Source organism: Diplotaxodon limnothrissa, linkage group LG10, assembly GCF_057381915.1.
Source record: "Diplotaxodon limnothrissa isolate DT_005_m linkage group LG10, D_limnothrissa_male_GT1.1, whole genome shotgun sequence".
In the NCBI taxonomy this organism is placed as follows: domain Eukaryota; kingdom Metazoa; phylum Chordata; class Actinopteri; order Cichliformes; family Cichlidae; genus Diplotaxodon; species Diplotaxodon limnothrissa.
Window position 1 is genome coordinate 5,299,054 of NC_140605.1, and position 14,724 is coordinate 5,313,777.

General features: G+C 38.7%; 1 protein-coding gene across 1 annotated transcript in view; it reads left to right on the forward strand.

Moving 5' to 3' along the window:
* Positions 1 to 14,724, forward strand: part of robo3 (roundabout, axon guidance receptor, homolog 3 (Drosophila)) — a 166,322-nt gene that overhangs the window by 129,813 nt on the left and 21,785 nt on the right. The window contains exons 7-9 of the mRNA XM_085363356.1: positions 3,629 to 3,753; positions 7,705 to 7,876; positions 12,792 to 12,997. Coding sequence (XP_085219482.1) covers positions 3,629 to 3,753; positions 7,705 to 7,876; positions 12,792 to 12,997 — 503 coding nt within the window. The remainder of the gene's footprint in view (positions 1 to 3,628; positions 3,754 to 7,704; positions 7,877 to 12,791; positions 12,998 to 14,724) is intronic.

Genomic DNA, 14,724 nt, shown 5'->3' on the forward strand with positions numbered 1-14,724 from the left:
TTTTAAAAGTGCATAAGTTGTATACAAGGCATGAAATTAAGCTTGCACATGCACATCTGAGGCAAGTGATTAGGGGGAGCAGGCGGGTCAGTGGGAGAGATTGGGAATGTTTCAGCTCTTCACACTCTGCTACTATTTATTTTTGTTTCTGCTGCTTTCTCCTCATCTGAGATAGTTAATGTCTGGAAACATTTCTCAAAGTATATGTTGGGCTGTGTTTGAACACAGGAGCTGACTTAAAAAAGCAACGTTTGTGAGTCCCAGCAATGTAACCAAACAAAGCTTTTTCCTCCCCCAGAACATCAGTCAGTGGAAGAAAATTTGAGGAAAAGACGTTATTTTATGTTTACTTCAGTATTCTAAGGAGGATATATGTAGTGGATTAGGAGTTTCTTTATTCTGGATTTTTTCCTTTCATGGAGAAACAGTAGAAGGACATTAGTTATTTATTCTGTCTTTCACTGTGACTGTTAAGTGTTTTTTACTGTTACTTTCTTCTCCGTTCCATAGGCTCTCCTCCTCCCCATCTTTCTCCTTCTTTGTGTTTCTCTCAAAGCTAATAGAGAGTCAGAATTAAAGTGAAGCAGGAGATCAGGTGGGAAGATGAGAAATCAATTAGGCCCGGTGCATCATTATGCATTCACACCCCCCTCTGTGGAGGAAGGACTGTCATTTTGCTACAGAATCAATAGAAATCAAAGATGCGTGTGTCTTTGTGGATGAACGCGTGCACACGCAGTGGCATGGTGCAGCAATGAGAAAGCGAGACAGCTTACCATTTATTTGCAGTCCCTTATCCCCCTTGCCCTCCATCTGTGTTCAAAGATGTCTGATGCTCAGAATCAGAATGGTGACCCACAAACCTGGATTCAGGCTCCTGTGGGGTCTGGGCTGACCTTTTTGATGGGCTGTTTGCTGTAGTGTGGGATAAACAGTCAAGCCATCTAGATTAGGCAATAACCATCAATTTATCAAACACAAAAAGCCAAACAAATCAAGGACTGTTATGGTCGCTCGTGGTAGACACAGCTAGGTACTCGACTGAAAACCTGCAGATTCTCTCATTAAAGTCACATTCTGTTTTCCTTTTTGTATCTGATAAATGTAGTAGATATATTGAAATGGAGAATGAGAGTGGGTGGATAGTTTTCATTTATTGTCTGTTATAAGTGCCGATATTGATATATCAGGAAATGACTAATATTGGCCAATATATCAGCCCTGCAGATGAAGACAGAATGTCATTAAATCGATAAATATATGGGCTTTCACATAAAAATGTATAAAAACAAGACAAATGTTCTCTTTTTCAATTGTTCAGATTAGCATGTGTGGCTAACATGTCTGGTTGAATGAATTTACAAAGCTTAAGCAGTGGTTTTGCTAATAGCCACCTTCATTTTTCATGTATATTTTTAATATAACGGTCAAAATTTTTATTAGAGCTCTGATTTGATTTATTATGTATATTTAATAAGTTTTTAAAAATCAGTTTTATTAGTCCTGTTTTTCTGAGTCCAGAAAACATGTGGTCACCACAGGACAGTCACACTACAGGCATGATTTTATAGAATATCATCCACTATTGGAGATTAAACAACAGAAAGTATTTAAAATGGGCTTAGCCCTAAACATCTGCAGCAGTAATATTAATTCATATAACAGTGGTGGGGAACTACCACATGTCAGCTTATAGTAACTATATAGTAAAATAGTAAATATTTATTTAACTCCAGAAGTAATAATATTTTATAATTCTTTAATAATAATAATAAAAATAATACATTTTATTTATATGTGCCTTTAAAGACCCTCGAGGTACAATAAAATAAAAACACAAGGTAAACAAAAAATGAAAACAAGTATGAAAGTATAAAAGCTAAATAAGGTAAAATAGAGTAAGGTGGAGTCATGATGAAGGGTATGCAATTCTAAATAGATGGGTTTTAAGACACAGTTCAAAAGTAGAGAGAGAGTTTGTAGTCCGGAGATCTGGTGGGAGTGCATCCAAAGCCTCGGGGCAGAACAACTAAAGGCTCTGAGTCTTATGGTAGTCAGGCGAGCAGGTGGAGCAGACAAAAGGGAAGCTGGAGAAGAGCGGAGGGTACGAGGGGGTGACTACATATGGAGAACATCAGATAAATATGGAGGAGCGAGGTTATGAAGCGCTTTGAAAGTAAGAAACAGGATCTTGAAATTGACACGGAGGTGAATTAGAAGCCAATGGTGTTATATGTTCAGTAGATCTCATTCTGGATATAATACGAGCAGCTGTATTTTGAACTAACTGCAGTTTATGTTTATGGAGAGATTTACGAGGTAAACCATAGAGAAGAGAGTTAATCTAAACGAGATGTGATAAGAGCATTGACAAGTATGGCGGTACTGTTAGCATATATAAAGGAATTAAAAGAGGCAGCACAAAAAGGGCACGTTTCAATCTGGCTAAATTTGTCACCTAATGCCACTGAATAATCCAAGAAAAATACGGCATTTTATTCTGTGTTACTATGCATTGCATTTAATCGCCTGTCAATTAAATAAAGTCCTAACCACTAAGGCAGTGCGTATGGTATTCTTATAACATTGAGTTGATGCTCAACACAAGCATAAAGTTATGAAGTTATGATTTGTTTAATCACACAGAGCAGGGCTGCCCTACCAGTTAACCGTGTTTGCCAGATGATGTTAGCTACAGTAGCTATGTTTAGCTCATGCATCAAAGGTTTAGTTAATATTACGTGAGCTAATGTGGCTAATGTGTCCAGCTGTTTCTTTGGATTAAAATGAATTCATTTGAAAATAAATGTTTTAATGTAACAAAAAACTTTAATGCATTATCTCAGCTAGAACCATGATTTCTGCCTGAGTCACGTCAGGTAGATTTTCAGTGGTGGTAAAGCTTCCCATGAGCCCACCACATTTCATGATGACATCAAACTGCATCTTTTAGTATTGCTTTGATTCTCAGACCCCGAGAGAAATGACATTGTGGGTTTAATGTCATTTCTCTACTGTCTTTGTTTACTGTCACTGTCTCTAAAATATTTTATTCTCTTGTGCCTTGACTGTTTGAAAGCTGTCATGGAATCAGGCGTTAGTGTTTATTGATGATTTGACTGTTGATAGAAATGCATGTAATGAATTTTGAAGTGTATAGTGCTAATTGAGTTTCTCAAAAGAAATGGGATGTTCTTCAACGGCCAAATCAGTCGCCTGATCTCAACCCAACAGAGCATGCTTTTGCATTATTAAATACAAAACCAAATGCAGAAAGACCCACAAACAAGCAACAAGCAGGTGGCTACAGTAAAGGCCACTCAAGGCTCAAGACAGGAAACACAACATTTGGTGAAGTCAGTGGGTTCTAGGCTCCAGGTATAGCCTTCAGGTGTATTTACATTTAAATTTATGTTTATGAAAATGGGGGGCTGTGTGTAAAAGTTGTTGTAATTCTTAAGTAGTTCATGCAAAACTTTTGTTAAATGTCTTGAATTAGAATAACTTTTGTGAATTAATGTTATGAATTCATTTTTTCAATGTCTGTACTTCAGTCACATGTTGATAAAATAATGGCACATAATGACTGGATTTCAAGATTTTTTTTTTTCTGAATTATGTGCTGCAGTGCCTCCTCAGATTGTGGTTCGACCGCGGGACCAGATCACAACTCCAGGTCGTACCGTAACCTTCCTCTGTGGCACCAAAGGAAACCCTCCGCCAGCCGTCTTCTGGCAAAAAGAAGGCAGCCAGGTGGGAAACGTTCCATGATTTTGTTTACAGTAGTTATGAAACATACTCTAATGAGTCTTTATTATAAAGATTTAATAGGCTTGTTTATGTACAGTTTATGTAAAGTCAAAACATTAGCTGTTTTCCACATTTCAGTACCAGTACTGGCCCCCAAACATCACAAAGCCTTTAATTACCAAGTACATACAGACCTTTACTTTTAACTCCAAGGGATTTGGTGCTAACAGTACTATGTGCATTTTTTAAACCTTTTTCTTTCAAAAAAGTTGATTTTAAGCTATCTGAAAATGTGCTGCACAATAACATCAGCATAAAATAAAGAAAAACCTACAGGTGAATTGCATCATCACAAGCAGGGCTCTGGTAAAGAGGGAAACAGTAAACTCTCATATTGTAATGTGCTATAGATACATTACTTTTTCTTATATTTATTTTACCCAATTTAAAGTAAATCCCAATATAACTTCACACAACTTTTACATTTTTTAAATTTAAAAGAACACCTGACGAGATTAAAAAAGTGCTTTAAATGAGCCTTTATAGGATTTTAATTACCGACTCTGTTTGCATGCCACTTTGCTACATGTGCTTTGAAGAGAGCCAACATTTCCCTTCCTTGTCATGGTCTCTGCTTTTATCATCCTTCGCTGTGTGCTGTAGTTTACTGCCAGAGTGACTCTCTCTCTCACACACACACACACACACACACTCACACTTACACTTTCCCATCATCCACACAGTGTATTATTTACCAAAGACCTGCACGTTTTCAGATGTATTGAGACGTGTATGTGTTTGTGGGAGAGAGTCACCCTGTGATAAGCATTGCAGCCTGTTGGAATGCACTGAAAGGCCTGATGAGACTGCGTGGGTGCCTGTAGCTTGGCTTCCAGGTACAGATTAGGGAAACAGGGGGTGGCAGGGTAGGATGGAGAATGTGTGGGAGAGGGAGAACGAGTGTGGAGGAGAGAGATAAAGCAGAGAAAGCATGGAAGACAAGGAGAAGGAAGAGAAGAAGAATGTGGGTAGCTTGTTCGAAATTTTGGCCCCGCTTTCAGTGAAATGCTGAGATTTTTACTGGGTTTACACAGTGATATATGACAAAGAAAAGTAGAAATGAAGGGACGTGTTTGTCATTTATTATTGCACAATAACACAGGCTAAGTGTCTAAGGCTCATTGTGAATCAACCTGTTCTCACTCTATATGCTATCACAGCACCGGTTACCTTGTATTGCAATGCGTATATATACTTTTTTTAACTGATCACCTGAGAAAGATACCATGTGATCACAGGAAGATGTCCTTTTTGTAAAAGAATGCATTTGAACTCTACGGATAATCTTTTTCTAAACCTAACGAAGTACTTTTGGCCCCCAAATCTAATCAAACATGACAACAAAAGTACTTATTATATTGTATCTCATACAAGGAGTGCAGAATTATTAGGCAAGTTGTATTTTTGAGGAATAATTTTATTATTGAACAACAACCATGTTCTCAATGAACCCAAAAAACTCATTAATATCAAAGCTGAATGTTTTTGGAAGTAGTTTTTAGTTTTAGCTATTTTAGGGGGATATCTGTGTGTGCAGGTGACTATTACTGTGCATAATTATTAGGCAACTTAACAAAAAACAAATATATACCCATTTCAATGATTTATTTTTACCAGTGAAACCAATATAACATCTCCACATTCACAAATATACATTTCTGACTTTCAAAAAACAAAACAAAAACAAATCAGCGACCAATATAGCCACCTTTCTTTGCAAGGACACTCAAAAGCCTGCCATCCATGGATTCTGTCAGTGTTTTGATCTGTTCACCATCAACATTGCGTGCAGCAGCAACCACAGCCTCCCAGACACTGTTCAGAGAGGTGTACTGTTTTCCCTCCTTGTAAATCTCACATTTGATGATGGACCACAGGTTCTCAATGGGGTTCAGATCAGGTGAACAAGGTGGCCATGTCATTAGTTTTTCTTCTTTTATACCCTTTCTTGGCAGCCACGCTGTGGAGTACTTGGACGCGTGTGATGGAGCATTGTCCTGCATGAAAATCATGTTTTTCTTGAAGGATGCAGACTTCTTCCTGTACCACTGCTTGAAGAAGGTGTCTTCCAGAAACTGGCAGTAGGACTGGGAGTTGAGCTTGACTCCATCCTCAACCCGAAAAGGCCCCACAAGCTCATCTTTGATGATACCAGCCCAAACCAGTACTCCACCTCCACCTTGCTGGCGTCTGAGTCGGACTGGAGCTCTCTGCCCTTTACCAATCCAGCCACGGGCCCATCCATCTGGCCCATCAAGACTCACTCTCATTTCATCAGTCCATAAAACCTTAGAAAAATCAGTCTTGAGATATTTCTTGGCCCAGTCTTGACGTTTCAGCTTGTGTGTCTTGTTCAGTGGTGGTCGTCTTTCAGCCTTTCTTACCTTGGCCATGTCTCTGAGTATTGCACACCTTGTGCTTTTGGGCACTCCAGTGATGTTGCAGCTCTGAAATATGGCCAAACTGGTGGCAAGTGGCATCTTGGCAGCTGCACGCTTGACTTTTCTCAGTTCATGGGCAGTTATTTTGCGCCTTGGTTTTTCCACACGCTTCTTGCGACCCTGTTGACCATTTTGAATGAAACGCTTGATTGTTCGATGATCACGCTTCAGAAGCTTTGCAATTTTGAGACTGCTGCATCCCTCTGCAAGATATCTCACTATTTTTGACTTTTCTGAGCCTGTCAAGTCCTTCTTTTGACCCATTTTGCCAAAGGAAAGGACGTTGCCTAATAATTATGCACACCTGATATAGGGTGTTGATGTCATTAGACCACACCCCTTCTCATTACAGAGATGCACATCACCTAATGTGCTTAATTGGTAGTAGGCTTTCGAGCCTATACAGCTTGGAGTAAGACAACATGCATGAAGAGGATGATGTGGACAAAATACTCATTTGCCTAATAATTCTGCACTCCCTGTATTTGATATTTGATACTTCATTATTTGGTAGTATGACTTGGTTCTGAGACCTCCGGACCTTTCTTGACATTTTGTCGCATTTTCATGAGAAATGGGGAGCATGGGAGCTTTTCCCCCTTCCCACCCTGTTTGTCGGCGGCAGCTCAAAATATGTGCATCCAACCTTACTGCACAAGAAGATGAATTCTGATTTTTTTATGCCCTATATCATATTTTTGAGTCATCGGCTAATGTGCAGAGCTTGACTTTTTCACCTGCCTGAGCAGAAAAAAAGCAGAATTACAATTAAAATTAAAATTAAAACAGAAATAGCAGCATGGTGGTTAGCACTGTTGTCTCACAGCTAGCAAGTCTTGAGTTCACCAGCAGGCCAAGGTCTTTCTGTGTGGAGTTTGCATATTCTCCCTGTGTTTGCATGGGTTCTCTCCGGGCACTCTGGCTTCCTCCCACAGTCCAAAGACATGCATTTAGTGGGGAAAGGTTAACTGGAAACTCTAAATTGCCTATAGGTGCAAATGAGGGTATGAATGTGAGTGCAAATGGTTGTCTGTTTCTATCTGTTATCCCTGCAACAGACTGTGTTAGACCTGTCCAGGGTAAACCCTGCCTCTCGCCCTGAGGCTCCAGCACAAGGCTCCAAATACCTTTCAAACTTCTCAGCTTGTCCTTCACTCATTTTCAGTCCAGTCCTTGTACTCGAGTATTTTCAGAGAACTCTTCATATGTTAAGCCAGTTAACACTGACATATGAATCATAAAAATGGCACATAATGCATGAGATGAAGCAGTTTTGTGTCCATGCAAAACAGGCAACTTGGAAAAGATCCTATTTAAATTGTGTTTTTAAGACACTTCGCATAAAATTGTTGAATGGTTGCTTGATAGTTTCACAACTTGCCATTTTAATGTTGGCCCTGTTTCAGCCCACATAAAATAATGAAACGACTCCTGTGGTCATTTTCTTCTCCAGATCTTGCTGTTCCCTGTCCAGGAGCCATCACAGTCAGGACGATTCACAGTGTCACTGACTGGTGAGCTGACCATCAATGATGTCCAAGTTGAAGACTCTGGCTATTACATCTGCCAGGCCATCAGCGTGGCTGGAAGCATCCTGACCAAAGCCCTGCTCGAGGTAGAAAGTGGTGAGTATAGAAATATGAGATCATAGCTCACAGTATAAACAAATTAAACTTAATGGTGCTAACATTAAAACGACAGCTAAATTATATATGGAGAAAAACTAGACTATCTCAATCCTTTCATATTGATTCAGTCTCCATTTTCTGTTCAAAATCAGTGTTTTTCTTGGCTTCGGGTATTTATACATAGACTCAAGATCTAAGTTTAGTTAAAATGACATCTTGACATCATAACAATCACTGTCCTACAAAGTAATATAATTAGAAAACCTATATGCTTTCCAAGAAAGCTGTGAGAGGACACGACTGAACAAAAGAGCAGCAGAAATTGACATATGGTAACTGTGCACATATCACTGACACTTGTGCATCCAGTTTAACCCAATACTTTAAGAACTCTGAGGAAAAAAAGTGCTGAAGTTAACAATGTGTCATATTTGACGTTGTCTTGTTACATTGTTTTCAGATTCTGATTTGATTAATCATTCTTCACGACCATGCCCCACATGTGCACCAGTAGAAGTACGAAAAAGTTGTCATCCATCTTAAATTAAACATCCTTTTTTCCCAAATAAACAAACAGCAGGAGCCCTATCTGATGTAATCAAAAGGGACATATGATGATAGTTCTATGCAAATAACCTTGCTGCAACATATGCTCTCCTCGCTGCATCCTTTCCAGTGTGGCAGTAAACAGGGATTTTGTTCAGCTCCATCTAGACTAACTCCTGTGTTGGGTGTGTTCACATTTCCAGTTTAGCTTCAGTTAGCTGATGATATCAGAGCTTTCGACGGCTCAGAATACAAATGAGGGTATACAACGTGACTGTGGGCCAGTGGTAAATAGTAAGGTTCTATTTTGGGGTATCATGTTGTGGGTTTGTGTTCAACTTGTTCCACTTCTATTTATAAATGTGCAGGAATTTACTTGGCTTATCTAAACTGATCATAACTCAGTTGCTAGTTGGCAACACATGTGCCATTCTGTTTACATTTGAGCTTGAGCCTACAGCCGTGCAGCTGTGGAGCACACCCATATATGACTATGACTTTCTCTGAGATCACCGTCTATGGCTTCAACACAGATGTAATGAGGCAGTGTGATAATTTGCAGGTGACAGACCCACATGCAAACTCCCAAGGCTGACTGAATATTTATATATATATATTTTTGTTAAGGTCAGATGCCAAGGACAAAATTCACAAAGGAAACCAAACAAGTCCAGACGCCCCAAGAATAACTGAGAAAGCATGAGAGAGATTATGCAAAATGAGACAGGACTATTTATACGCACACTGAGGCCAGTCAGGGGGAATGGACGCAGCTGGGGAAAACATAACATGAGTGTAGTCTGGATAACAATAGTAGTGGGGAAACAACACAAACGGAAATGAAAATTAAATTCTGCAAGCACAGCTGTCAACTTGTCAAACTAAAATTTAACAACAACTAAAGGCTCCAAATACTAAGATCCAAATATGATAAACAAAAATTCTAAAGAGATACAAGAACCTAAACGTTAATAATAAATTCCATAAATACTCAACTGGAAGTGAAAGACGGAAACGCTCAGCCTGATATAATTATGATGATAATCATTACAAACCACACAGGCAAGGAGGACTTAAAAATAACACAGTCCAAAACAAACCCTCAAATCAATGGAAAATTTAACTCAAACTATTTATAAAAATGTGAGCTCATTTTTATCTCCTCTTCCTGTAAGCTTCTTCCCCTTCACCACACCTTTGACAATAAAACCTTCTGTTATCTCTCATTTTGAGACAATGAATCAGTGAAGCTGTTCAGCACACGTCTTCATTTCAAAGAGTCAAAAGGGTGTGAGAATCAATTTGCCTGCATGCATAGCCACACATCCACATTCCCAAAAGTGGCCTCGTAGATGAGGGAGATTTGAGTCTAATAATCTAATCTAACCTAATCTAATGACTTTAGCTTTCATTGCTGGATGAGATGGAGATATAAAGTACATGCTTGTCAGTATTTTGTCTTTAACAAACCAACTCATGAAATATTCAACAGATAAATTATGCAATTAAATATTCTTTAAATAATATCTATACTTTAACTGGTTTAAAGTTATTGAAAATATCTTACGTTGCATGGTTACCTAAAGACATTTAAAATCCAATATAAAAATTCATTCAGCCACTACTCGGTGCGATGCAGCGGTCCATGACTGACAGGAGGTCACTCTAGCCACACATTCCTGCCTGAGACAAATCTGTGCCATTGATTTGCATGTTGAAGTGGAGCAGCAGCAGAGAAAGGTAACCTGAGAGCCTTTGGCAGTAAATGTTCTCTTATAGTGATACTTTACATTCCACATGAGAGAAAATGTGGTTTCATGGGTCAGTATGAACATCTGTAACCCCAAGATTACACACGCTTGACTTTAGTGTGTTTTTCTCTGTGACTTTGGTTTCATTATAACTGCTTTCAGAAACCAAAGTAGACCTCAGAGAGAAATATCACCTACAGCTGGCACTGTAATATAAACGAAGACAAACCCTGTTGATGAGGCATTTTCTCCTGGTCGAAGGTCACCTTTAAATGACAATATTTGATGTTACATTTATTTTGAAAGAATTCATATCAAATAAGAGACAACATGCATTGTCCATTATTGAGAATCATAATTCTGTGTTAGCCTGTGACAATGTCCTGCATATTCACTATTCCAAACTTTATCTGTTTTCAAAAAGCTTATCAGGTTATCAGATCAGAGAAATCATGTTGGCATAGGGTGTCACAGTTTGCACTGGCAGACTGTGTGGAGAGAGGAGGAGGACCTAAATGCAGACATTTAGAGCGAATCTATAATTTAACAAAGGGCGATCCGTTTATTTGTGGCTGGGAAAAAGGTACAAAAAAAAAGACAGATTAACACTAAGGCAAAACTAATTAGAGCTAAACTGTGAGAAACTAAATGCTAAACACAAGAGACCAAGAACATAAAACCCTGAACATGATGAAAACCTGGAAACATGGAGGCATGGAAACATGACATGAACTCAACAGACCAACAGACAAGGAATGAATGAAAACACACAGATTAAATGCACACAGGAGGTGATCAGGGGAAGTGGAAACACATGGGGAAACAGCTGATTAGAATAAATATAATGACACTACAGGGGAAGTGAAACCAAACACAATGAACATGGAACACCAGCCCTCTTCAGAATAAAACGGGAAGCATAATGAGATGCAGACATGCCATTACGAGCTTGACAACATAGGACACGCAGACATGAAACACATGAAGGGCGAGGGAGACTTAAACACATGAAGGGCGAGGGAGACTTAAACACAGGGGTGAAGACACAAGGAGAATCTAATAAGCAATAAAGTATGGCAGGGCAACATCGGGCAAAATAGAAATGAACTTAGATAAGCTGATGAACATCAAAATAGAATAAAACTCAAAGTGCTGGGTCAAATGACCCAGGATCGGAACACACAGACTCTGAATAGAGCCAGCCAGCCTAAAACCAGGAACTCTCATGTTGTCAGGTGATAGTGCAAACAACTGCTTCACCATTCTCACAGTGCCTTAATTGCCTCTTGGGGATAAATAAAGTCTTTCTGATGAAAAACCCCATATAATGTCACATCAGATTACTTGGAAAAAATTTAAGCAAAAAATTTAAGCTATCTAAAGCAAAATTAGATCTAATTTTTATTTTTAATGTAATGGCATCTTTGGAAATTTCAATAGTTGTGTTTGTTTGTCTTGCTGCTTAGAAGATCTATACCAGTCTCTTGTGTCAATGGTGATGATGATGAAGCCAATGAAAAGTGTGGATTCACCTTAGTTTACTACTAAACTGCAGTACTGTGTGTGGTTCTGGAAACTTTTTCTTGTCGAATTGCCACAAATCTAACAAAGACTCTAGACCCAAAACTCAACATTTACTAATAATGTCGTCATAGTAACCTCTTGACAAGTAAATAATAATAATACTGTTTGAAATCTCTGTAATATTTATTGTTTGTTGATTTGGTGTGTTGTTGGACGAGTCTGGCAACGCATCAAAATTATTTGGACATCTGAGAATAGTAATTTTTACTTTTTGAAAGGCTCCGTCAAAAGATTGTTCTTTCACAGATCCTCTACACGTAAAAGTATAAAGAGCTTGCAACACCAGTAATTATAGTAGTTTTATTGAACACTGAAACAAACTTATATGTCCGTCTCATTGTCTTAGACATGACTATCTGTAGATTTCTACTTTCTGCAGAACACAGAGACAGACAGTGATAGATCACAAAGATCCTTTGAATAATGACAATAAACTTTCTGCTACTTTCGTGATGGTAGGCAGTGGGACAGTTTATGAAGTTTGTTTTCTGAAGTTTCAACTGCTATAATATTGTGGTTTTTGGTGCAAGAAGTGAAGCTAGGTTAATAAATTAATAAACTGGATTGATAGACTATTGGCCTGATGAAATACCCGCTAATTATTGGTTATATTAAGTATCACACAGAAAAACCAGGGGAAATTGTGAAATTGAAGGCACCAATACCACAAACATGGTCAAGAGGTTAAGTTCTAGCCGGCTTTATAAGCTTTCACCTGTCAGTCAAGCAACTGTGTCCGCAATTTGAAATCAAGTGTTTAACTTTTAAAAAATCCCTCTGGAATTATTTTTACAGACCTATAAAAATACTTTTTCTTCTGTTAAATTGAGCATTTTACCCAGGGAGCAAAATCTTAGGTGTCATTACATATAAAATGATTTAGATGTTTGCGTCCTTTCGAATACTTTCTAGGCTTTTGATCATTTGCATTTATGCTAGATAAAGTGTAGTGGTGCAAACGCTTCAGTACAGTGAAGTAATCACCTTTGGTTCAAATCCCATCCTTATGTGAATGTTCTATGTTCCTACAGCACCTTCAGACCGGGTCCCTCCCATCATCCGCCAAGGACCAGCCAATCACACATTAGCTCCTGGATCCATGGCTCAGTTACACTGTCACATCATGGGCAACCCCATGCCCAGCATACAATGGGAAAAAGATGGCCAAAGGATCCTGGGAAATGATGGTCGAATCAGCTTGATGGAAAATGGAACTTTTCAGATCACCAACCTCCAGGTACTGGAATAAGACTCATACTCTTACATTCATTTGCTGTTTAATAACAATGCAAATATAGTGCGTTTCATTTTTTTCCAATCCCATGTTAACGAAGCCGTTTGCTTTTTAAACTCGCGGCTTTTCTATGATGACATTCAGCAGTGTGTATTTTATAGTCCCTGTAATCCCACCACACTCATTAAAATGTATCCACTGTCTGCATGTATCAGTATTAGCACATCAAACGTGATGTAGTTTACAGAAGATAAACCTAATCCAAGAGATAAAACAACAGCTTTAATTCCAGGAAAGTATGAAGCATTTAAACAGAGGACAATTTTACGGTTGACTCAGACGATGAGTTTTTATGAGCGGAGGAGAGGTGGGGAACATTGAGGTGTGATCAACATGACAATGAGCGTGTGAGGCCATTAGCGGTCGTTAGCGCCGTCTTACTCCATGCTAATGAAATCTATTCTGCCCAGAATTCCCTCCTGGGTACGAAGCAGCACCTGAGGTCACCGCAGCCTCGAAGAGACTCGAGGAGGCGTGCGCATTAATTGATTGTGGGTTCTCAATGATTAACGATCGCTGAGACTTGTAATTAAATCCTCAATGCATCAGTACAAGTGAGGACTGGATGAATAAAAGAGAGGGCTAGAAACTGAGAAACAGGGGTGAGGGAGAGGATAGAAGCAGAAATAGCTGAGACTCAGAGGCCTAAAGTACATTTTAAGATGCATTTGTGTCATGGTGGAATAAAAGGAAATGTCTTGACAGCTGAGAGCACCATCTTGGAAGTGCTCAGCCTTTGGAACTCATTTGAAGCTGTCAGACAGCATGTTGAAGTTCTCATCAGACTTCAATTCATTTTGATCTGGAACATCAAAACCAATGGTATTTATGGCCTAAGACTGCAGGAACAAGATCACAGAATTACACATAAAAATTATTCATTTTGAAATGTTGTTCCATAAACTTAAGAAGATGCCTTGTCAGTGATGTCATACATTTTTTTGTGGAGTCCATCACTAACACAAGGAATCAAGACCCAGAGTCATGTCGAAATCCATCGTCTGTGTTGCTGTACAGGCAAGTGGTTTGAGCTGTAATGACGGTAGAAAAAATCCCAAAATACAGTCATCCAAGCAGCTCTCCTGCTGTGAACTAACGTCCTTTCATTTAGTACACAGGCTCGTCATCTTATAATATTAATTTGTAGAGAATTTACCTGTAGAGTCGATAAAGTGCATTGAAAAGAAAGTTGTTTCATTTTGATTATGTTAGCATGACAGCATGTGAATATTTAACCCAGCTGTCACTAAACAGGATGTAGATCTGATATATAATATGTTTTATAGGTCTTTGGTAACGAACTAAAGGTCTGGGTAAATGTTTAACCCAGTAATGGTTAAGTAATCCAGGATTTTTGCTTATGAAAGTAGATATCTTGACATTTCGGCAACAAATACAAAGACAAAATAATTATTTTGACATTGAAGTTTGGATTTAAAAAAAAACACATTTTGTATTGGACACTAAAATTTTAGTAGCAGATCATTCAGATCACATACGTTGTGAGATGGGATTCAGTAGGTGCCCACCCACACCCACACTGGAACCACCGACAAGAGTTTTTGACATGCTTTGAGCCATACTCCCTCTCAGTGTCTCAGAAAAACCCAATAACTTTTCATTCTGTTCTATTTACATGCTGCCTAATAATGTGTTTAAAAGATGCCATT